The sequence below is a fragment of the Podarcis pityusensis genome (assembly GCF_964106645.2).
Source record: "Podarcis pityusensis genome assembly, chromosome: 12".
Taxonomy (NCBI): Eukaryota; Metazoa; Chordata; class Lepidosauria; order Squamata; family Lacertidae; genus Podarcis; species Podarcis pityusensis.
The window spans coordinates 55,227,570-55,252,585 of record NC_138037.1 but is presented as its reverse complement, the minus strand read 5'-3'; the positions used below and the strand labels follow the sequence as shown (position 1 = coordinate 55,252,585).

General features: G+C 42.2%; 1 protein-coding gene across 7 annotated transcripts in view; it reads right to left on the bottom strand.

The window, feature by feature from the left end:
• SUGCT (succinyl-CoA:glutarate-CoA transferase) overlaps positions 1–25,016 on the bottom strand; it is a 301,170-nt gene that overhangs the window by 185,541 nt on the left and 90,613 nt on the right. For all 7 annotated transcript variants that reach the window (XR_013978376.1, XM_080975937.1, XM_080975938.1 and 4 more), the window contains exons 10-11: positions 6,684–6,755; positions 4,735–4,832 (exon numbers count right to left, since the gene is read on the bottom strand). Coding sequence is in view for 6 of the 7 variants with exons in the window: in XM_080975937.1 (XP_080832063.1) it covers positions 4,735–4,832; positions 6,684–6,755 (170 nt within the window). In the remaining variant the exon portion in view is untranslated. The remainder of the gene's footprint in view (positions 1–4,734; positions 4,833–6,683; positions 6,756–25,016) is intronic.

Below are 25,016 nucleotides of genomic sequence, written 5' to 3'. Positions count from 1 at the left end.
TCTAAGCTGCACTTTGGATTTGAAAGAATATATATTTGAAGAATAGGGAACATCCCGGCATGCGCTGTCAAAAATAATGAACGTGATATGCAAAAAGCTGAAGCACTTTAAAATGCTTCATCAAGGCAGCTGACTCCCCTTATGCTCTTATGTATAAACTACAAAAACTGGGGCTGCTGAAGAGGCCAGAGACCTGGAAGACCTGCTCCCTGCTTGAAGGTCGTTCCCACCTGGCCTGGGAGTGGACAGCCCTGACTGACTCCAGCTACAAAAGCCAAGGCTGCTGAACAGACTCCTGGGCTGGTTGTTGTTTAGGGTTTTATTGGGGTGGGGGAGGGGAAGTGTAACAAAAAATAATATCAGTAACAGTATATTTATTTTAGATTTTGCTATGACTTATGTGAGAACATTGTTCAGTTTGCTTGTGTACTTTTGCATGCTTTATTTATTGTTTATGACTACTTTTGTTATGTCTGTAATTGTGTATTTTTTTAAAAAGCTGCCTTGAGCATGGTTTTAACTATGTGTATGTGTATGTAAAACCATGCTCAAGGCAGCTTTTTAAAAAAATACACAATTACTATGTGTATGTGTATGTAAAGGGACGCGACTGGTGCTGTGGGCTTGGGCTTGCCAATCGAAAGGTCGGCGGTTCAAATCCCTGCGACAGGGTGAGCTCCCATTGTTCAGTCCCTGCTCTTGCCAACCTAGCAGTTCGGAAGCACGTCAAAGTGCAAGTAGATAAATAGGTACCGCCCCGGCGGGAAGGTAAATGTTGTCATTTTGGCCTCAGCCACGGCAACAAGGAGTGGCAGGCAGCAATGGCAAAGCAGGGTGGTTGCTGGAAAGCTGCCCTGCCCTGCCCTGCCCATTCCCCAGCAGCTCACCTGGGGCATCCACCTCCCTCCACTTCCCTCGCCAGCCTCTGACACTGAAATAGCGGCATCGTTGTGTGATGGGCAGTGGCAGCAGAGCAGGATGGATAGATGCTGGGGAGCTGCCTTGTCCGGGCTTTCTTGCCTAGGCCATATTGCATTAATATGGGGGGGGGGGAGAAATGTGGACCGGAAATCAGGCAATGGAGGAAGAGCACCAGAGATGTGGATGTGCCTGAACTGAAGAATGATATGTATCTTGTATTTCTAGTTCAGGCATAGGCAAACTCAGCCCTCCAGATGTTTTTGGGACTACAACTCCCATCATCCCTGATCACTGGTCCTGTTAGCTAGGGATGATGGGAGTTGTAGTCCCAAAACATCTGGAGGGCCGAGTTTGCCCATGCCTGCTCTAGTTTGTATTTTTATGCTTCAAACTGCCCTGAAATCTTTGGGTGAAGGGTGGTATGCAAATTTAATACAATAAATTTAAAAAAATGAAATGAAAGAACCGTGGGCGAGGCTGTGGGGTGGGGGGGTATCCTGAGCACCCCAATGTGTGGAGGCAGTAGCAAGAAGTGGAGGGGAAAGGAGCGAATAAAAGCAGAACTAATGACCTGGCATGACTTCCAGTGTTTCTCAAACTTGGGTTCCCAGCTGGCAGGACCAGGATGATGGTAATTGTAGTCCAACACAGCTGGGGACTCAAGTTTGAGAAACACTGGTGGGATGAGAGAAAGAGTCAGAAAATGGCACGTGGGTATGTGAAATTAAGACTTGAGAGCAAGCGAGAGGAAGTGACAGAGAGGAAATGTGGCTGGGTGGGAGTCTCAGAAGGAATATGGGCGTGACAGTGAGGCAGAGACTCAAAACTGTGGAGCAGGCAGAGAGGCAAGAACAGCTGAACTGAAACAGTGAGAACTTCAAAGAGACAAGGAGGAATTTCAGGAAGCTGGAGGAATACCGAGGGGAAAGTGATAGCAGAAGGGAAACCCAAAGGCAAAAACTGGTCCAGCTGTCCAGTACCACCTCAACAGGGAAGAACGGACAAGGGCAGGAGGAATTGAAGACTTCCTGCAGCTAGCTACCACGTGGTGGGTCAAATAATAGGACTGCACAGAAACTTTGCACATTTTTTGGGGTGCCTGTCTGTCTCAGGAAACAATGGAGTACACCTCCAGGGGCGAAGTCAAACTGCTGGAGGATCACAGCGCCTATAGTGAATTCTCCAGGGTGCAAGACTGGGCAGTCCTGTGCTGCCCAGAAGACAAGACTGCCTCTCAGCATCGCTGATGTGGTCCAAAGGAAAGCAGAGGAAGACATTTGGCACCAGCTTGGCTGCAGGAGTTGGCGGAAGGAAGCATACAAGACGCCTTAGGGGCTCCATTCCAAATTTGTGTAGGGTTACTCCTTAGCCTTTTCTTCTTTGGAAAATGTTTTGCAAGGTTGGATGGCAGTTTGAGAGGAGTTCCTTACCAGGACAGACTTTGCTCGTGTGCTCAAGACATCGATTCCATAAAACATGTTTTGTTGCACTGTGCAAAATATGAGCAAGCCAGGGCTGAACTGATACTACCCTTGCTGGTACCCTTCCTGGGAAAATCAGAGGCTCACTATGTCAGGTTCCTATTGGGAGACCGGACAAATGCTAGAAAATTAGAAGTGGCAAAGTTTTTATCAGTGGTTGCAAGAACCAATGATCCCTATATTCTGAACAAAATGCTTGTTTAACCTGGAGGTAGGCTGTATGAATTGTGTATTGCTTTGTAACGATTTGTTGGGTCTCTGGACCGTAATAAAGATTGTTGTTGTTGTTTTGCAAGGCTGATTTTTCCTCAGGGTTTACTCCTGAAGCCTTTCTCACGAATGAGCATAGCTGCAAGGCAGCGGGAGGTTCAAGATCACATGGGTTTCCCATATTAAGAATCCCCTCATATGCAAGCAGGGTGGGCGTCCTGAGAGCACCTGGGATTCAGCAGGAGAGGGGGGCTTCACAGTGTGTTTGATTAAGTATTTAGCAGCTCATGAAACTCAAGGCAGCCTATGTGGGATTCCTAGGCAACCTTCCACACATGCCCTGCCCAGACCTGCTTAACTTTAGCAAGGTAGGTGCATCATGTGCAGTCAGGTTGTGCTGAACCTCACATCTAATCAGACTTCTAGTTTCTGATAATTCGTAAGGCAGATAATCACTTCTTCAATGCATTAAATTTGACTGTGGTCAGTGTGAGTGCTGACACTACTGCAGATAAACTTTATCTTGCCATGCCATTCCTGGCAATTCAACATATTTTTCCACAAGAAACTCTGCCAGATGCATACCCATAAAGGATATTTAGCATTAATCTACTCTGCTGCTTTCTTCTTGTGACGGATGACTTGTTCCCCACAATTATTGTGTTTTAAATACTGTTGCAAAGACTCCAAGGAATAAGGGGTGTTTTTTGTTTGTTTTTGTTTTTGCTAGTACCAAGAAACAGTAACAAGTCCCACATAACCTGTCTTTCAAAATTTACCATATAAAATGTGATCACTCCACAAATGATGTCTATTAGCTAATACAAGCCAAATTACAAGGAACAGGAATGGAAACATATGACTCCAAGATCCTGGACCAAGATTTATATTACAATTGGTCTTTCTTTATTGGGTGCCAGATTCATTCAAACTAACATGACACTTAATAAATTATGTTCTTCCATTAGCATATGAAGTACAGAATAGGTCTGTACAGGCAGCATCTGACGTCCTCCAGGGATTTTGTGGAACCTCTGCTAACATAGCATAATATATTTGGCAAATAAGCTGAGGAACTGAACTTGAGACAGCAACAGGGACAACCAAGTAACAGCCAACTATGGGTATAAAAATGAAAAATGGAATATTGTCTTTCAGTAAATCCCACGTCAGGACTTGGATGAAGAATTGGATGAACCTGCACCCCCCTCCCATAGAGTGGTGTTTGAAATAAAACTGGAGAGGGCACGTATATGGGGGAGATGAGACTGTCTTCCATGCAGGAGATGACTCAGGGGCCTTTGAGAACATTTTAAGAGGTTATAGGAAAATAAAGAACGTTTCCAAAGGAAAATGACTTCTCCAACTGATGACCACATACACAATATGGTGTTGCACAGAAGATGCCTAGCGGACCATTTACAGCTAGTTGTAAGTGTTGCATTTAAGTACTTATTTTAAGAAAAAGTACCATTTGAAATATGTGTTTTGAGGGTCGTTGTTTTTTAAAGGCACATATTAATGTGAAAACTGAATGTTATTATGAGGGACCAGAAACAGACAAATTTGTCCTTACCTAGTTAAAGACAAATCAAGACAATTTTTCTTAAGTGACATCCATTTGGTGGAATAATAATAATAATAATAATAATAATAATAATAATAATATTTATAACCCGCCCATCTGGCTGGGCTTCCCCAGCCACTCTGGGCGGCTTTCAAAAAAATATTAAAATACCGTAATACATCAAACATTAAAAGCTTCCCTAAACAGGGCTGCCTTCAGATGTCTTCTAAAAGTCTGGTAGTTGTTTTTCTCTTTGACATCTGGTGGGAGGGCGTTCCATAGGCCGGGTGCCACTACTGAGAAGGCCCTCTGCCTGGTTCCCTGTAACTTGGCTTCTCGCAGTGAGGGAACTGCCAGAAGGCCCTCGGCGCTGGACTTCAGTGTCCGGGTAGAACGATGGGGGTGGAAACGCTCCTTGAAATCTTATGTTTTTATAAACTTACATAACACCCTATAGTTAATATTAGCCTACATGATCTATACATAATAAAATGGCCATGACTGCAAACAAGTTTGCAAAAATAAACACTTGAAGCTTAAATTTATAAATCATACCTGGCTGTTAAAATTTCAGTAAGTTCCTTCCTATTTAGCACTCGCTGCTGGTTATTTTTGTATCTGGAATCATGGCTGATTTCAGGCAGATTCAGGATCTGAAATGCATTTAGTAACATAATCATCACAGAAAGTTGTGCAAATTGGTCTTCAGTGCCAGAGATGCAGTCATACACTAAATATCAAAGCATAGAATCAATAAAACTGGGCTCTCTACATAAAGCATTTCTTAACATTTACTGTATGTGTAAAATCCAAAAGCACATTTAGTCAATTAATTAAAAATAATTTAATTTTAATTAATTGGAGTAAAATATGTCCATCGTGCATTTAATTAATTAACTGAAATTCTTCTATCTCCATTTCCCACTAATTCAACACAAGCAGCTCACATCAGAAACCTACTTATGTGCAAGTACACAGTCAAAACATATTAAAACAATAATAATATCTCAAATGTGTCTCCTAGCTATTTACCGTATTTTTCGCTCTATAACACGCACCAGACCATAACACGCACGTAGTTTTTAGAGGAGGAAAACAAGAAAAAAATATTCTAAACAAAACAGTGGATGTATGATTTTTGTGGTTCATGCTGTGGCCACAGACATGTGATCTGACGGTGAGTTTGGGGTAGCCCAATGCAAAAATCCTGAGGATCCATGTGGATCCATGCTAAAGTCGCCCTAAAGTCGCAGGGGCGCTGGGGGAGTGAACAGGAAGCAGGAGGAGGAGAACAATCCCTCTCTCACACACAGACACACAGAGTATCAATCCTAAAGTCGCAGGAGAGGCAGGGGCACTGGGAGTGGGAAGCAAGAGAAGGAGAACGATCCCCCCCCCTCTCTCACACACACACAGTATCAATCCTAAAGTCGCAGGAGAGCGCAGGGGCGCTGGGAGAGTGAACGGGAAGCAAGAGGAGAACGATGCCTCACACACACACACAGACACACACACAGAATATCAATCCTAAAGTCGCAGGGGCGCTGGAAGTAGCAGGGGCGCTGGGAGAGTGAAGGGGAAGCAAGAGGAGAACGATGCCTCACACACACAGAGACACACAGAGTATCACTTCTAAAGTCGCAGGAGAGAGCTGGGGCGCTGTGAGAGTGAACAGGAAGGAGGAGGAGGAGAACGATAGCTCAAGCACACACACACACACAGCCCCTACAGTGGCTGATCCAAAATCGGACAGCAAAAAACTGCAGGCAGGGACATAGAGCACGGGGTTGTTTTAAAGCAACCAACCCCGATCTGCTTCTCTCCCTCCTCCCGGCTAGGCTGGCTGAAAAGCTTTGCTGCTACTTAGCAGCTCACTGGAGAAGAGAGAGGGACATAGAGCACGGGGCTGTTTTAAAGCAACCAACCCCGATCTGCTTCTCTCCCTCCTCCCCGGCTCTGCTCGCTGACAGGAGCCGCTTACACCCGCTTTGCAGTTTGAAAGAGAGCCACGGACTGCTCACAACTGCAGCGGATTCCCCTGCCATCTGTAGGCATTTGCTCCATAACACGCACAGACATTTCCCCTCACTTTCCAGGAGGAAAAAACTGCGTGTTATAGAGCGAAAAATACGGTATTTAAAGACTCTTATTCTAGTGATCACCAAAAAAAAAAGCCCAACAACTATTTCTGGACTTTTATCTCTGGAAATATGGCAACCCTAAGTTATATAACAGAATATGTCACTGCTGCTTCTTACGTAAGAATCAATATTCCACATTAGCTCATTTAGAAACCAGTCATCGGTGAAACATTTTACTAGAATCATGCATACACCTGCAACATATTTATTTGTATTGTTTTAAAACCGACTTTTTCCTTTTGTACTGTTATTATCGTATTATTGTAAATGGTCTTGTGACTTAGGTTAAAGGTGATTCATGAAATCATCAACATTATCACCTTGAGCTTTCCACCTTGTGAATTGCTCTTTAATTACTATTACCTTGCAGACAGTGGCAAACTGTTGGTCATTTCCTGCTCCCACCACAATGTAGCCATCCTTTGTTTTGAAAGCCTAGAAACAGTATGGGAGATTAGAATGTAATTGAAACATGCATTATGGTACTATGTGAATAATATTTCTCCCTCCACCATCAGTCGTTTTTTAAAGGTCATTGTCTTTCAGAACTAGTCTGAGTCCACACGCACCATCTGCGGAAGAGAGGTGGGGAGGAAGGCAGAGAAAACATCTGTGCCTGCTCCTGCTGGACTCTGCCCTCCGCTTCCAGGCCAACTTTATGTTCACTCCATTTGTTTTAGTAAGTGGCATATAAATTCAACGAATGAAATATAAGCTAAAGCTTTTAAAATTGTTAAATAGTCCACGTTCTCAATATAAATTAATATTTTCTACCCAATAACTAAAGCTTTTCAACTTTAGCTGAATTTACGCATCACAGCAAGCACACACATTCAGCCATTTAAGGCACATAAAGATGGGGCTTCTGTACTTTATTTATGACGCTCTCAAAGGTCCCTTTAAAGTAAATGCATTTATAACCATGTGCTTATCAGCAATAATCACTTTGCAAATGCCGGTCAGACCACACAGCAGCATCTAACTTCTGTTCATACTCTTGAGCTGCGAATACTGAAGTTACTATACATGTAAAGGCCCAGCCATTAATGTTTTTGCTTCACTGACTTTGGGGCATGTGTGGGAAAAATGAGTAAATCCTAAAATGCAATTAGGAAAATGCAATCCCCATGTCATCTTCAGACAGAAGTAGTATTGGAATAAATACAGCAGTGTCTCTCTGCATGAAATTTATTTTCTTCTTCAGCAGAGCAGATATTCTGGGCTTCCCATCACAAAAACGGCTGATTATTTGTCAGTCATTGTTGCTGATAAAGCAGAAACTTCCCAACATTATTAGCACAGCAAGGCCAACATTTAAGAGTGCTAACAACAGTTTCATTCATGGTCTATGGATGTATACACACACAACCCGCAGGTTACCACAAGTTACTGTCTGGTCACAGAAAGCTCCACTATCTTATTATACAAAGGAGACAGAAAGCAAAGTGCAGACAGATTTTAATGAGATTTTGTTTTGATAAACTGCTGCCCATAGCCGTGAATCTTGCTAAATTAGTGCAATAAAATTTACTTCATACAAGGCAAAAGTCTTTTCTGTGTGTGTCTTTTGTTTGTAAAGAACAGAGGCTTGTGACAGGGCATCCCGGAACATGACAAAAATTGCATGCAAAATAATACACAACGTTGGTGTCCTGAACTTCGTGGTGTAAGAGTAACTGAAGACAATAAGCCACAGACATGGAAATTATTTCAGAGCTTGTTAGAGGAAATCAGTGGAGATGAATGGTGATATTCCAATGTTTGGTGAAAGAAACTACAGGTTTGGGGTAAATATACAAAGATCATCTAATTATCAAGGGAAAGGAACGGCCCAAATGGCCTAAAGCAGAGGTTCGCAAATTGTGACCTGTGGTTCAAAGTAAAAACACAATGAGGACTCTTGCAGCGAGTAGCACAGCACACTACAATTGCTACAACGAGCAGAAAAATGATGAGGTGGTTCACCAAGACTCTCAGCAATGTGCAGGTGGTCTGTGAGGGGGGAATGTTTGGGAAAACTCAGTGAGAGTGGTGAGGAAAACTCAGAAGAGTGCCAAATGTTGGTGGGGGCAGGGATGGCCTGGAAGGAGCCCTAATATAACTGTATTGTACTATTTTACATACACTATTTTGATTAAAATGTGGGACAGAAATCAAATAAATATACACACTTTTCATAGTAATTAATTATAGTTGCAGTACTATCATTATCACCAACACAAATACAGTCATAAACAATGGTCTTAAGAGTTGTGCTGTAGAACCAGTTTCTGATGGGAGTTTAGCTGGTGAACATTCCTTGGAAGCCTTTAACAGGAGAATATTGCCACCAGAAAGACACAGCTACTGGATTATAACAGAACAGTCATGGCTAGTCAAAGACCTACACCAAGGAACATCCTGACTCAGAATTCAGTGTTTTCCCTTAAGGAATCCAATCCAGTCCCTGGAGAGAAATATTTGGAGGAAGATGATTGGGGCCCTGAAAACTACATTCCAACTGAAGACCTGGAGGAACCTTCAGTCTGAAGAGATCTGTCTCAAAGATCCTTGCCAGGGGTCCAAAGAACCACTTAGATCCTGCCTTTGATCGCTGATTCTTTCCCATCACCCCAAGGCTTCAGAAGTGGAGGAGGCTGTAAACACAACGAGAAGCTCAGAGTCACCAAGGATCTATTAGGGAGAAAGGGTCTCCCTGGGAGGATGGCAAACAATGACCCACTAAAGGACCAGATAATAGAGGAGCTGGAATTTTGGTCTCCTCTGGACGTATGCTGATTCCGGCAACAGAGAGCACTAGCCCTGCTCACCACTAATTTTACATTCCGTGTAAAAACAAAGCACAGAGAAAGAAACAATGTTATGCATTTAAAGTACCTCACACATATTGAGTTGGATCCAGACTGAGCTAGTTGAACTTAAGTCATGATTAGGGATGGAGGATAAGTTTGGTTCAATATGCATTTGAAGTTAAATCAATCAAATTCACACTTTCTGAAGCAATATATGAACCGAAACACAGCTAGCCTTAAAAATGCACACATCTTAATTTTGTGAAGCAGTTCTCCAACCAACCAATGTTTACAATGATGCATATGTTAGGGGAAAGTGTGCATCATGAAAATATTAGTGAAAATAACACTCACACACACAAAAACCCATTGTATTAGGAGAAGTTGCTTTGCACAAGATTGCTTTGCGCAAATTAGTCAAAATGGCTACATTTATTGAATTCCAACTTTCTCTTCTCTTCCAAAGAGGCAGACATGGGAATGGAACCCTAATCCTTGTTACAGATCTTCTCTATTTGAGCCACAACCACCTGCCTCTTATGTCACTTAGAGTGAACATTAATAGCTATTATTGCCATTATTTCTAGAGCACCTCAAAAGCTAGGGGCTGCACAACGATTGAGGCAAGAAGAACAATCGCCGCCTGCAGGTTTACAGTATGAAATCTATCAAGTAAGAGACAAAGTTTTGCCTTTTATTTTGCCATTTACCATATATCTGATTACAGTTTACTGGAAATAAGCCTCATTCGATTAAAAGAAACTTACTTTTGAGTGGACATTATAGGACTGCACTGTCAAGATCCTATCTTTTCACCCCTCCATAGTTTCCACATGAACTACACTGCAATTTTGCCAAGGATAAACAAAGTCTGAACTACTCATGAGCAGCTGACACAGGTTCTGTCCTAGCATTTCCATATCAAGCAGCCTACAATTGCTACAAGAACGGATTCCCCCTGCTCCAGCAACTCTCACAGGATCTCATTATTAGTCAAGAATTTAGAAATTTAAGATGGTAATCCAGGCCAATGGTTACCTATGCTAAAGCTTTGCTGAAGTCCCTGGGACAAGAGCACCTGTAGCTCCAGGCTTCACTGCAAACTACTGCTTTCTTAAAAACAATAATTTAGGACTGAATGGCCCTCACTTATGTACACCCTCATGTTTGGATAGCCAGTTTAATACATTTGAGAATAGACTGCTTAAAATGGGGGAAAACAGAAATTCCATCCGGAGAAGTTTGGAATTGTGAGTCTTTAGCAAAACCTTTAAAAAGCACTTCCTCTAGGACACTTCGACCAGAAGTGAGTTTTGCAAACACAGCAAAAAGAGAAATGGTCAGGATTTATGCCGGCCTTCTTTCCAAAGCTACTTATACCACCAATGCTTGCTTTTAATGTCAGTTTATGCTTCAGCCTCTTAAAAAAACACATGATAAATACAGATGGACCTGAATCACATCTGGACCATCCCAAAGGCTGGAGGTATTTTGGCCCAGGATCTTGAGTCGAAATTCATCTTCAGCAATGAGAGAGATGAAATGTGGTGCCATCGAGACAAAATGTTGCCAAGAAAAAGTAGAGATGGGAAATGAGACAATCCCATTGAGTTCAGCAACATATGCTTCAGTGACAACTGGTGTTTTAAAGTTTGGATTACAGCACACACATCCAAGTTACTAATGTAATATTTGCTAAATTATTTCTCATGCTTCCTTACTTACTGATTCCTAAATAAGATAAACTTTATGGAGATTAATGCTATGCTGGGGTGAAATATTCTTTTTTAGTCTTTCAGTAGCTTGAATTTTAGATTTCCAAGGGCTTGGTCACCATTCTATGTTTGATCCACCAACCTTCTTTGCATAATTCACTTCATTCTATAACGAAACAGAAAAGGGTCTCTAATTTCTGGGATAAGGATTAAGAGCAATGAAGGATTAAGAGCAAAGACCCAGGTCCTTTGGTCCTAATCCAATCCAAGCAATGAATAAAATGAAGATGCCATATATCTGTGTTTTCTAGCTGCTAAGTCAGCTTCTGAGTCCAGAAATGGAGGCAGGCTTAAGCTGCAACTAGGGAACTAGTGAGGGCCGTTCAAGCAAGAAAGCTCCTTGCCACAACACTTACTATATGGATAAGGCTGGAGTTATTGTTTTACTAAGCAATTTGCCACTGTCCAATACCTGTTGACCCAACTTATTACCTAGCCAGCCACCTTTCTGAATAGGCTATAGCCTAACCATTCACATTAAAGAATTACTTCATTTGACCATGATCTTACCAATCTCTACTTCTCCATGCAACCTGAACTTACGTTTTACACAGCCTCATTCATAAGTAAATTATTATCTCAATGGTCTCCAGCATGCTTTTGAGTTGGGTGGGTGTATATTTTCAATAAACAAATTATTTTTAAAATGTTTGGACCTCAGCAGGGACACTCTTCTCCATACGAGCCCTACCCAGCAGCTAGGATCTCCACCATGCTTTGGGCTTGGTGCTCTTTCATTTGAAAGGTTTATGACACACATGCTATTTACTTAATTATTTCTCAATGACTTACAGTCACTTATGGCAAGTGACATATCCTCTCTTGTGCTTCATCAGAAATTTATCAGTTGAAAAGCCTGCTGGCTAATAAGTTATTCATAAAGGCCCTTTTCTTTTGATTTTCAGGAACATACAGTTTGGCAACAGAAATGCAAGTACAGTACACATTAAGGGATAATAAATAAAAAGTACTTGAGGAGTATAGTGCAAAAAACATGAAGACCAACCAAAAAAAATCAAATGAAACCAAAGCAATAAACTAGCTTTCGATGATGGTGATAGCTATACCATTAGATGACAGGGAAGTTAAAAGTGTGCTAAAAGAACGTAAGATTATATAAAAAGCTGAATGATGTATTTGCATTTAGCTTTACCGTGGAGGATGCAGGGGAGGCCCCTGAGCCCAAAGTGATGTTCTCATGGAGGTAAGAAATTGAGTTCTGAGTAACTGAGACAAATATTTGTGGTTTCCCGCATGGCTGGTCTAGCGGCTGCAGTTGGTGAAAAATGCTGTGTCCTGGATGGTGAGTGGTGCCCCTTCCTGCAGTGGCATAACATGGGTTGCTAATGCCCAGGGCAAGGTGCGGAAGGGGGTGTGGTATCACCATGGGGAAGGGGGCTAGCACGTCGCCATGGGTCCTCCCCCACCCCAGTTTTTAGCACAACATCCTCCCACGTCGTGCCAGACGCAGACTTCAACCTCCCAACCAGTGCCCCTCTAGTGCCTTGCCTCACCCTGCACCAGCCACTTCAGCTCTCTGTGGTGTGCCCGCAGGAAGCCCCGTCAGTCCGGCTGGCAGCCAAGGCTAACATGGCCTCCTCTTCATCCACGCCAAACACTGCGGCGGAAGCCCACCATGTCTTTGGCTGCCTGATCTCATATGGGGGCCTGGCTTGGGAACTCTGCGGCACTGCAGGGGCCCCGCAACCTCCATCCCGAAGCAGGGGGGAGCTAAAAGGACCACCCAGCACAGCAATGACCTGGCACACACAGCAGCGGCACCAGTCATGGCTTGAAAAGTGTGTGGCATGTGGCGCTTGCGAGTGAAGGATGCAGACCTGAGGTGCCAAAAGGTGTGGACAGTGAGAAGGGGCTCCAGCCCAGCAGGGGAGGACCTGACTGGCTGCCCGCTCCCTGCTCGCAGCCCACCTGGCTGCCATGGAGACATTTATGCCATGTGTTCTGCGCATTGCCAGACCAGGAAAGGAAGCCACCTCTCTCCCAGTCTTGGGGCACCTTTGGGGCACAGTGGCATAGCGAGGGTTGCACTGCTAAGAATTTTTGTGGCTGGGTCAACCAACCCCATGGCCCCCACACTATGCCACTATGGTCAAATATCTGCATTGGTCTATGAGTCACTGCACCAGTTTTTAGGTCTTGTTATTTACATATAAAAGCTTAAACAACTCTGGACCAGGTTACCTGAAAAGGAGACCCCAGAGCTTCCTGTATGACATAAGCTCAATTGGGTGAACAGAATGCAACGGGGGGGGGGGTAGCTATCACAATTTTGTAGAAATTAGAAACCTCAATGTATCGAGATTTCTCTTCATCTAAAATAAATAAATTGTTTGAAACTGAAAACATGGACCTGTTGTTCTGAAGCAAAGGAATAAAGTGTCATAGTCTCCATTGCCACATTACTTTTCCATTACTTTCCCCAACAATGAAAGTGTGCGCGCACACACACACAAACTCCTGTGCAAAATAAACAAACTTTAATCACTGTATCATGCTGGAGCCAGTGTAATTAAGATTGTGTCAGTGTTTCCATTTAGACCACTATGTTCAGGAGGTTTATGAGCAGATCATAAAAATTCAGTTCCACTGAAAAATTAAGCAAACAAAGTCTTATACAGTCCGCAATATTTCAGAAGAAAACCATGCACACACCTCACAGCCATTTGCTACTTATAGAAGAGGCACAATAAGAGTTTATGGGTTTTAAAGGGCACCACTGAACTATTTTAAAAACATTTTCCCCTCCAGTATTCATAACAATGTACTGAAGGTTTGAAACCAAACTTTGTTTCTTAACCACTGTGTAGAGATAAAAGGGTAATTGTAACAGCTTGTGATTTGAGACTACTGGCATTGTGTTTGTATTGCTTTCAAAGAAAAAAGAGCAATGGAACATTCCCTTTGGAAAATCAAATACATACTAGAAGCCCGGAGGCCATCTGCTATAGAAATCATAATAATCATTGAACTTTGCAGACATTTATACTTGAATTTGGCTGGTCACATTTGGCCTGGATAGCCAAATTCTGTTTTGAGCCACACAAGTGTGAGCTCAGTATATTTTGGTTGATGTCAGTTGAGACGGGTTACAATAGCAAAAGCGATAGCATAATTTTGACCACTGCTTAATTCTTCTTCTTCTATTGGCTCTCAGAGGGTGGTTTGGTTTTTTTGTTCTTAAGTTTACCTCCAACTTTCAAACATCTTTGACGTGCAGTCAATCAAAATGCCATTTCAAGATGAGAAAATGTTCTATCCAGTGTACATGCTCCAAAATGTACATCACAGCCAACCAATTTATCCAACCTCAAAGTCCTGCTCAAAATTAGAATACAGAATTATTTGGTCTGCCTACTTTGAGGAGAAACACCCAGATAGGGAAGAGCTGGACTCCAGAAACCATACTCAGCGTCATATAAACACACTCACTTTTCACTTGGCACTTGAGGCACATTATGTTATTTGATTTTTAATATTGTGATATTTATTGTTACGCTGCTTTGGGAATTTCTTTAAAGGTAGGGTATATATGCAACAAATATAATAAATATACATAAAGATGAAATCTGCACCTTTTTTTGAACCTCATCCACCCCATGATTAAGCTGTCTAGGTCAGCTACATTCTCTTTAACCTTCAGGGGTTTAAAAAAAACAAAATAGGCTTTCCTATGTAAAGTGCTGCATCTGCTTACAAGGACAGCAACCCTCCCTCCCTCTTTAAACACAAAATTATGTTTTCATTTGCATTGTTGCCTTTGGTACATATAATATCTGGAAATTGTAACTTTGCTATGGAAGCTAACCAGGTTTTGCTTGGACGTGAAACTTTCTCCATTGGAGAGAAGCATTATTTTCCTTATCCCTTTTGAAATTTTAATACTGTTTCTGTTTCTTCAGCATTAAAGTCCTCATTAATATTGGAGTGAGGTGCAGAATGGGCCATCCATTTGGTCTGCAGTTAAGACCAATTTCTACGTATATGGTCAACAAGCTTTCTTGTTTCAAACCTTTTGGAAAAATTTAACTGCGAATCAACTTTAAGGGAATAGCAGACATAGAGCTCTTTAGACTGCCAGATGGACATCCCCAGCTACTACTTGACAGCCTACTTAAATCCCTGCCAACTAAAGTTATGGTCTGCAGGAATCCTGTCTTGAGCCTTTTGATGTTGCTTGCTTGATGGCATCCCTGGTCTCACTCAGAGGCCATCTTGCTGAGAGAAAGAGGACAACCTTTTGGCTTCCTGTCATAAACATACAGTGAGTGTGAGAGGGGAGGACGGCAGACTAGATGCCAAATAGCCTCCTTCATATGGATCCTGGGCCACCTCCAGGATGTTCCGAACGAAAGCAGAGGTCATAATTCTATAAAAACAAATAGGGCCTTCACCTCTTCAACAAATTCCTTCTGTAACCATACAGAGGTCTCTCATCCTATATATTTTGACTTATATCATGCATTATTAAGTTTGGGTTATTTGGTCACAGCAGTTCATTTTGCGTGCTGACACACACACGATGGCCACAATCCCCAAGGGGGGGTGTGGATGGAAGCACCTGGGCTTTCTCCTCATCTCATATATATTTTTTCTTCAGCTGTTCCCCTTGCCAAACTTTTTTTCGGTGCTTGAGGAAGTTTAAAAAGTGGTTTGGCTAGTGAAAACACTTGAAAAAACTTGGATGTACATATGCTCACTCTCAAGGGCAAACATTGATTCTGCCCCGAGAAACTAGAAATTTAAATCACGTTACCCCAATGGTTTCAGCTATATATTTATGTGGTTTGGTGCAAATTAGGGTGGTCTCCTTACAGTGGAAGAAAGGAATGGCTAATACAGGCATAGGCAAACTCGGCCCGTCAGATGTTTTGGGACTACAACTCCCATGATCCCTAGCTAACAGAACCAGTGGTCAGGGATGATGGGAACTGTAGTCCCAAAATATCTTGAGGGTCTAGTTTGCCTGTGCCTGGACTAATATATAGTACCTGCACCTGTAATGCTGGACTCCTTGTTTACTACCACTCTCAAGATTATGTGGGTTGCGGGGGGGGGGGAGATGTTATGTGTGCAATGGGTATATATCAGTGCCATAAAAACCATCCATGGGATTATATATAATGACAAAGTAGTAAAATATGGAGGTAAGCACACACTGATTGTGCTAAATGATTAGAAAAATCTTCCATATTCCTGTCTACGTCCCCACCAATGCTGTGATAACAAGTGAAAATTTTACTAACAACATTTGTATATGCAAAAATGTAATAAGAAGTTAAACTAATAGAAAAAATACCACATTCTTTTAACTAAAGAAAACTTCCACAGACATGAATCAGTCAGTACATCTCAACGTTTTCCCAAAATTTGGAGGGCAGGATAAATACTAAATAACGTTGGTCAAAGATTAGCCATAAGCACACTAATGAAAATAGCCAGATGCATTTAACTACTTTGGCTTTTTGTTTAGTGTAAATTATATTTTATATTGTACAGTATTCAACTGTTTTAACTTAATATGTACAAGCGTTATTGTGACTTTTGCTCTGTTTCTAGGTATTGGTGGTCAGAAGACTATATCTCTCTGTGTTTCACTTTGATCCACCAATGCTGCCATAGCACTTGTTAAAACTAAATCAGATTTGCTTTTTGGCAATCTGCAGCTCCTTATGGCCAGCAAAATCTGCTGTTTGGCGCAGTCTAATTCATCCAGCGTCATCATAGGGCTGGCTTTGTGGGCTCAACTGCCATAGTTTAGGCACAACAGAAGCCAAGTGGATTTATGCTTCACTGAGCAGACTGCCTAAAAAGATTCTCTTAGTGGAAACAGGGAGACAATAGTAATTACCTAATATGGCCACAGCCCAACCCAGAGAAAGCAAACCCCTTGGGAAATGTATTTTTTGTCCTACTACAACCTTCCCTTTCCTAACTCTTCATGCACCCACAATCATATCACAAAGTACAGCTATTCTCTTATTTGTTTAAACAAATCCAGACTTTAACATTTTATGAGTAAATCTTTTAGTGACACCTTCAGTCAGACTGAATTGTAAAAGATTTATCGTTGAACACATGTTTTCTCTCTTTCTCTGGCTATAATTTCAGAGCACAGGGTCAGGGACTTTTCTATAGCAATGCAACACTCAAGAGGCTAGTATATTTTGAATTTGTGTTTCCCATGCATTTAAGAAACTCTACACAGATAATATCACCCCTGTTCTTGGGAGATTTCAGGCTACCATTTAAGACTCAAGAGATCTCACCTCCTTCTGTGACATGTAAATATAATATAATATAAACGATCTGCCTTATAATATTTTTCCTAGGACAAAGTGCTTTCTTCTCCTTCCATATGACGTTTGATTATTGAACAGATCACTTGATCAATAAGGTATAACTTGATCCCAGGTGGATAGCCATGGATGGGAGTCAACCTTGGCTCTCATCAAAAGCACCACTAATGCCACACACCACTAAAACACCACACGGAGTCCCAGAGGGGAGTGCCTCTATAGCTGAGGCAGGCCAGTGAAGGGCCCAACTTGGTTGACTGCAGGCACCAGGTCTGCAAAGGGTTAAGAGTCACCAAGAGCAAGGGAAGATCACCCCGTCCCAAGTATGATGCTTATAGCTTATAGCTCAGCAGCAATTTCCGGCTTTGAAGGGCTGGCTTGGAGTCGTTGTTTTTTTAGGCTATAAGACTGACAGTAGGGCCTGCCTTTGTGTGTGTTTTTTACTGAATAAGAGGAACTTTGAGAAACAACAATTATATGAAAAGTGGGATAAAAAAAATAGAGAAAATAAATACCCTGCAGAACAGAGGCTGGTGTGATGGCCTGGGAATCTGATTCAGAAGCTGAACCTGAGGAGTCCCAGCCTGCACAGGAGTCCCCGCCTCCAGGGCCGGCTGAGCTGGGGCAGGGGCTTGAATCTGAAGGGCCTCCACCTGTGCCAGATCTTCAGGAGCAGACACCAGATGTATCCACTCTGGCTCCGGAGGTGATTGAGGACCCATTGCCTGCAGGTGCGCCTCTCCCAGCCCTGTCAGGGGAAGGTGAAGCTGCCCCTGGGTCCAGTAACCCTCCAGCCTCTCCTGAGCTGCAGAGGCTCAGGGCAGAGAGGCGGAGGGAACTGGGTTCTCTCAGGAGGAGTGCTCCCCTTAAGGCCAGGAGAGGTGGGTCACCTGCGGGCCGGGACCGCCCCTGGCCTAAGAGGAGATAAAGGCCAGTCAGCCCAGTCCCAGGTTGCAGGAGCAACATCACTGGGAACCTGCTTCTGCCAGCACCCAGACCTGTTCTTCCAGAGTTCCTGACCACGCCCGGCTTCTTGCTTCGGATCCCGCTTCACCCTTTGTGGACTGTCTCCAGACCCTTGACCCAGGACCAGACTGTGACCCCGCCTCACGGTAACCTGCCCCCGGGACCAGCACAGCTGGTGAGCCAAGAAATAGAAGAATGCCCAGATGCATTGTGGTTGAGAACTTGTCACTGAATGCATGGCTGAGGAAAGGTCCCAGATTTCAGAGAGGGCTGGGGGTGTAGAGTTATCACAGTAGAGGCATGGCATTTGGCTATCTTCTCTAATAGCCAGGAAATCTCTATCCAGGACACATACTGTCCAGATTCCAAAAATAAAATTGCTGCACTTCCGGGTTGGCGCCATCGCCGAATGGCGGACTCCCTCCGAGCTCCGGAGGGAGCCTGCTCGGCAGGGGCTGGGTCCTACCGCACCGGCGATGCGGGGACCCTTAAAAACCACGGCCACGGAGGCCGTGGACATGGAGACTCGGCTGGCACCGCTAGCGCCCTCCCGACTCGTGAAGGAGCCTTTTTAAAGGCTACGGATCGGGTGCCGGGGAGAAGCGTGGTGCTTTGAGTCCTCTGCTATCCCTGCCGAGCGAAGCCGCATGCCATTTGGCGGAGAGCGCTGACTTCTTCTATTGAAAATTCGGACTTCTTAACAACAACCCGTGAGTAATTTGGAAACCGGGTTCAAAAGGAGAAAAAAAAAAATTTTTTTTTTCGGATTGGACACGAGCGGGGGGGGGGGATCCAAAAAGGAAGTCAGTCCCCCTCCCTACTGTAAACCTTCCAAAACAAGGATGGTGGAAACCAAGGTCCAAAAAGATTTGTATTGCTGATAAAAACTAAGAATTCCACGATGGGGAACTACAAGAACTGTGCTGGAGGAAGAATTGAGGGAGAAGGGAAACGTGACCCCCCCCCCTGGGAACCGGGGTGATTGAAGAGAGAGCCTGGTGAAAAGAGTCGGAGATTTTGACAGCTGTCAAAGTAGCTGTCAAAGTCGGAAAGCAGAGAGGATCTTATTATGAGAACTTTGCTGGTTAAATTTGTTACAATTTGCTATAACCCGTTAAAACTTGGATACAAAATGGCGAAAACATGGATAACAATCGGACTTTTGGACTAGAGAAAACAAAGTTACAACAATCCCCCTAGAGGAGTTTCGGGACATTACAAAGATGGTCGTAAGTGGAAAAATACCATTGGAATTTTACAGGACTGGTTATCTTCTGGGAAAGCTGCAAAACGGAAATAATATTTTGTCTACAGGGTGTTCAGCTAAAGGAGACAATAGAATTTTCTATTGAAGAAAGGAAGGGACTGAACGCAAGTTTTTGTTCCTGAATAACAATAATCCCTGCAGAGTTACTAAACTTCTGAATTAGAACGTTTCAGCAGCGGAACAAGAGGAAATTGGACTACAACTTGGAAAGAACAATGGGGGGAGTTTTATTAAAGATTTGAAGTTAAATGTCTTAAAAAATAACTATAAAAAGAAAAAGCCAGCAAGGAGTTGGGGGAAATAGGTGATTTATGGACTTTAAGAATTCCAGGCAGATAACATGGTTTGGTGGTCAGGGGGAAATTAAACCGGGGACAGGGGGGGGAGAACTAAAATCCAAAGGCTTGTCAACTTTTTTTTTTTCTGAACTGGCTCTTTTTCACCTATTATACTTTTTATTTCTTATTTCTTATATTTCTATTGTGTGGGGTGTCCTTATTTTTTAAAAAAAAGGGAAATTGTGGAATGAAAATGGGGTGGGCCCTGGGGAGAGAACTTTTGTTTTTTATTAAGGGTATTGATGAGGAGTGTATAAATTTTAAATTCGAATAATGGTTTAAACAAATTAAGTTTTAATTAGAACTGAGAGCTTGTGGAGCCAACAATATGAAAGGGGAATATGGTAGGGGTGGGGGAAGGGGGGAGTCCCGGAAAGTGGATCTATGAAAATAAGGCTTTGAATGTATTTTAATCTTTACTTTCTGTATCTTTGAAAATCTTAATAAATATCATTTAAAAAAAAAAAACAAAAATAAAATTGCTGCAGCTTATGGTCCCTCAGCCCTGCCTACCAGTTATCCCTATCAGATGTGTTGTTCTTGGTTCACAGAGAGGAAAGATGAAAATGTCTCATTATTTCCTTCCTCACCCATTTTCTTGTTCCCTGGTGTATGGTATCAATAATACAATCCCAATGGGAATATGACTTGTTTGTTTTCGTGTTTGAATAGTTACTCCCCTCTGTTGCAGGCTGGCAGGTCCGCCTCCTCTTATTCAATGAAGATTAGTTCCAAGTGCAGCCATACCCTTCAGGGTCAACTTTAATTGGCACCGCCGTTTCCAAACCTCAAAGCAAATAAAACAAGCAAGAGTTTGAAGTCCAATTGCCCCTTTTCTCGCTTCACCAAAGCAAGGAAAGGGACGCAGATAATTCAATGCCCCACCTAAGAGAATAAAGTGGGCAGAAGATTCCGAGTTCTTCACACACACATCGCCAAGGGGGGACGACCCTATCCTGTTTCAGAGCAGGGCCAGGACCAACACACAGCACCCTTAGGCAGCTGCCAGGGCCAAAGCAGAACTCCTCTACGCCTTATCAGCTATGTCATGGGTAGGCAACATTGCACTCTCCAAATATCGTTGGACTCCAACTGTCATCATCCCTGGCTATTAGCCATGGTGGCTGGATATAAGAGAAGCCTGCAGCAAAATGCTCTCCTACCCTCTGCAAGAGAATAATTTGTGCTTGTCCAAAGAACAGTGTTGCAGCATGAACGTGTGTGTATATGGTTTTTGTGTGTGTGTGTGTGTGTGTGTGTGTGTGTGTGTTAAGAACACTTAATATTTATTGTTCATTTTGGGTTTAAATTTAAAACTGACTGATCTGAGACATGTGAAGCATAAAATGTTGACGCAATTTAGCATTGAAAAAGCAGCCTTATGTACGGTATTCTTATGTCATGCTCAAACGCAAATAATATCAAGACAGGTTAACTTAACCTCAGAGACTTCAAATCCCTAATTTAGAGACCCAGAGAAACACAGCTGTAGCCATCCCAAATCTTAGAATTTCACTTCCATAAACAGGAGAAGCTATTCCGTGGCACGCTGGCTTCAGGTTTTTGAGTACTAAAGACTTTGCCCTGATATGACCTAGGGATTGGCAGCAGGATCAATCCTTTGTTTGGGAAGTCCCGCTGCAAAGTCCTCAAGGACCATTCCCCAATACAATATAAATTCTCCCGCCAGCTTGCCACTGGATTTTGATTATCGAAGCTGGCACAGTAATAGAAATATTGTTTCTGCTATGCTCATTACATTTGCTAAGAACCGGGTTATTTTTCAATCACAAACCTTTAAGCAAAGGCCGGGTAGGATATCATTGGAGTGAAGATTTCTTTGAGACACTTGTGGAGCTTCCACTAACTTAAATCAGCAGGAGTTCAAGTGTCTCAGTTTACAAATGTTTTTGCCTACTCTTCATCTTTTTTGCAGTACAGAACTTGTTGACAACGCTTCCAAATTTCTATGGACTCTTTAATTCTAGTCCTTACCGACAGCGCTTCACAGATCTCCTACCACCTTTACTACAAAATCTTGTATATTGTAAAGTTGCATCATTTATTAGGGATGTGCCTCATTTTGATTGGCAAAAAAACTCGAAGTCCAGAATTAAAATAATTCCAAAAGCAGTTATTCACCAAACAAATACAACATTAAAGGAGAGTTATTGCTCTGGCTGAGATTCAGAAAAGCAATAAATTCCAAGTTTCAGAATCAAACCTCCAATATCAACTCACAACAGGGTGCAGTTGTGTAAAATTAAGGTTGGCATGACATTGCGCTTGGATATTTGAGGTTTGGATTCTTTGCTTTGAATTTCCTCTCCTTTATGATCTCGAGCCAAAGAACAATTGTTTGATTTTAATCTTGCCTTCAGTGAATTTACTTGGATTTTTCTTTAGCTGTTTACATAAAACCACACAGCAGCGAGTGACGGAACTAAGTAACACATCATCGACTAATTCCATCTGTTTACCACACATGCGATGATATCATTTTAAGCTAAATAATCAAAGTTTCATCTGGAATGACAACACAAAAATCCAGAGCAAGGAAGTGGGTTTCGTCCTTTTCTTTTTAATATGCCCTATACCCCTCTCAAGCAAGCTATATCATGAGGCACTGTGTGAAAGCTTTGTGTTTGGGGCACAATATGCTGTTGTGTCTACAGAAAATATAGTAGCCCATAACTAGGGTTCTTGTATAGCATTTCACTGAAGGCAAAATAACTGCAAGTCCCTTAATAATCTATCAAGTGTTACCTTGAAACACACACTGTGAAAGAGAGCTTGAGCTGCTATGCATCCTACAACTGACACATTTTTTATTTGCTTCATGCTGCTTTCAGAGTTCCTGCTTTTTGATAATACCCAATTCTTTAGTTATATAAACAAGTCCCAAATCAGTATACACTTCATCTTAGGGCAATGAAGCAATAACATGAAAGTGGAGGGCAGAGACATGGGGGTAGAACAAGAGACGATGCACCAGACTTGGGTCCAACAATGAAAGCAGTAGCTCATCCTTCCTTCTTCCCTGTATATCATTCCAGGCATGCTCAACATGTGGCAAGACAAGAATAGTGCTATTTAATGTATGCAATATAGAAAAAGAGAGAGGTTATACTGCTTTCTGTTAAATCTGCCACATAGTTATGGTTTGTTAGGTTTCCCCTCATAAAATTTTATTTTCAGAGGTCTACTTCTTGGCCATTCATGTGAAATTAGGTATGCCTCAAGGAGGAAGCCATTCTAGGCTAACATCTCATTGCCCCTGATTAGAGAAAGATAATTAATCATGTTTTACAGCTATTTCCCACTCTTTGTAAGTATATTATTTAGATCTACTTTGCCTGAAAAACCACTTGTGGAAATGGAGAAAACTGAATGTGTGACAATATCACATTGTATGTTGAGTATCCCTAAAAATACATGAAATGAGTAGAACAAGGGACACAGGGCTGCCATTTTTTATGGCTGCCCCCACTGTTATCTTTGCTTCTCCTAAGAAATAGTTGTGCTCAGGGGGTGTAATAACAGGGAACAAGTGTGGTCATGGATTGCCATCAACACTGAGGAAGGAGATGGTGAGGACTTTCACATGGGGGTAAGCTGAGGAAGCACATAATAATAAGCCAAGCGGGGACTTATTTTTCAAACCATGTTGGCCTAAATTATACATTAACACAGAGAAGAAAACTGCTAAAGCATGACAAATTTTCTTTCTATAACCTTGGCAGGTGGGATGTAGGCCTAGAATTACTTCCTCCTTGAGGCATACATAGTTTCACATCCATAGCCAAGAAGCAGACCTCTGAAAATAAAATGTTATGAGGGAAATGCTAACAAACCATTAACTATGTGGTAAATTTAGCAAATATCACTATAATGTTTCTCCTTTTCTTTATTACATACATTAAATAATATTAAATGTGATCTCTGTACAATTCCAAGTGCAGGTATGATGGATGATATATCAGTTTCCTTATTCTTGGCAATGCCCCTTCTTCCTACAACTTTGGAATCAGATTGATGGTGGTCCTTCTCTTTCCAAAGAACTGAGAAGTACATCTATTTATAATGCAGGCATGACTCCTACAGCGCAAATATGTCCAAAGTTATTTAGGAAATGAATCAGTGCTCACTTACAGCAGCAGCATCTCAATGAAGGTGGTGGCAACAATTCTAACTTGGACTTTCCTAGTGTTGGCCATGGAGCTGTTTTTACTTTGTACTTGTGGAGTTCTATAGCTGATCATGGATTTGGCTATACACTCCCTTCACTGTGGTGGCAACTGCTCTGAATAAGGATGAATTGGAACAGCAGATTCTAAACTTTAATTTTCATTATAGACTGCAATCACAGCTCAGATACAACTTTGGGACACCCTGATTATAAAGATTTTAGACTATAGTCCTGATGGCAGGAACTCGATTGTCTTACCATTGGTTGCTGTAAGCTGCTCTGGGAACCCTTTTGGCTGAAGGGAGGTGAATAAATGTCTTAAATAACTAAATAGTAACATGCAGATCTGCCCATTGGCATGGGCTTTTCCAGGGTCATGACAAAGTCCATTATTCAGTCTAGTGTTTGGAGTGTGTGAACACATTTTCCTTAGCTGTACTACTTCAGATGCTCATTTTAAAACCTATTTTAGTTATTTTGTTGCATTTTCTCTCTTTGTTAGTTGCCTTGAACACTGGAAGGGTTGCATGTGTGAGTGTATTTATTTGGAATCCAGAGAATGTTGAACCCATAACTGATTCCCAATGATGAATTTATGTTTTGTTTTTCCAGAGATAAAGCTATTCCTGTTCTATAACACAAATACCACAAAAACTTTAAGGACACACTAATATTCATCTAATCTTCCTTTGGCCTCCCTGAAAAGGGCTGCACATTACAGAACCTTGAAAATATGAATATAGCAGAATGCAAAAATGGACCTATGCTTTCCAAGAAGGCATGCATGCGATTTATACACAAAGCTCGTTGGCTGCTCAAGAGAACAACAGGGTTGTGGTTTCCATACTGTTTGCTCTGGAATGTTGAAGGGAATGGAGCTGTCAAACCATTTCAATCCACTGTTTGCATGTTTATTCTCCCATCTTTTTTCAGACCTCATTTGTGGTGATTTCTTAAATCACATTTATTTGGGAAGCGTCACTGAACATAGCGGGTGTTACTTCTGAATGCAAGTGCAAAGTAAACAATTCTTCTGAAATTTAACCATTTTG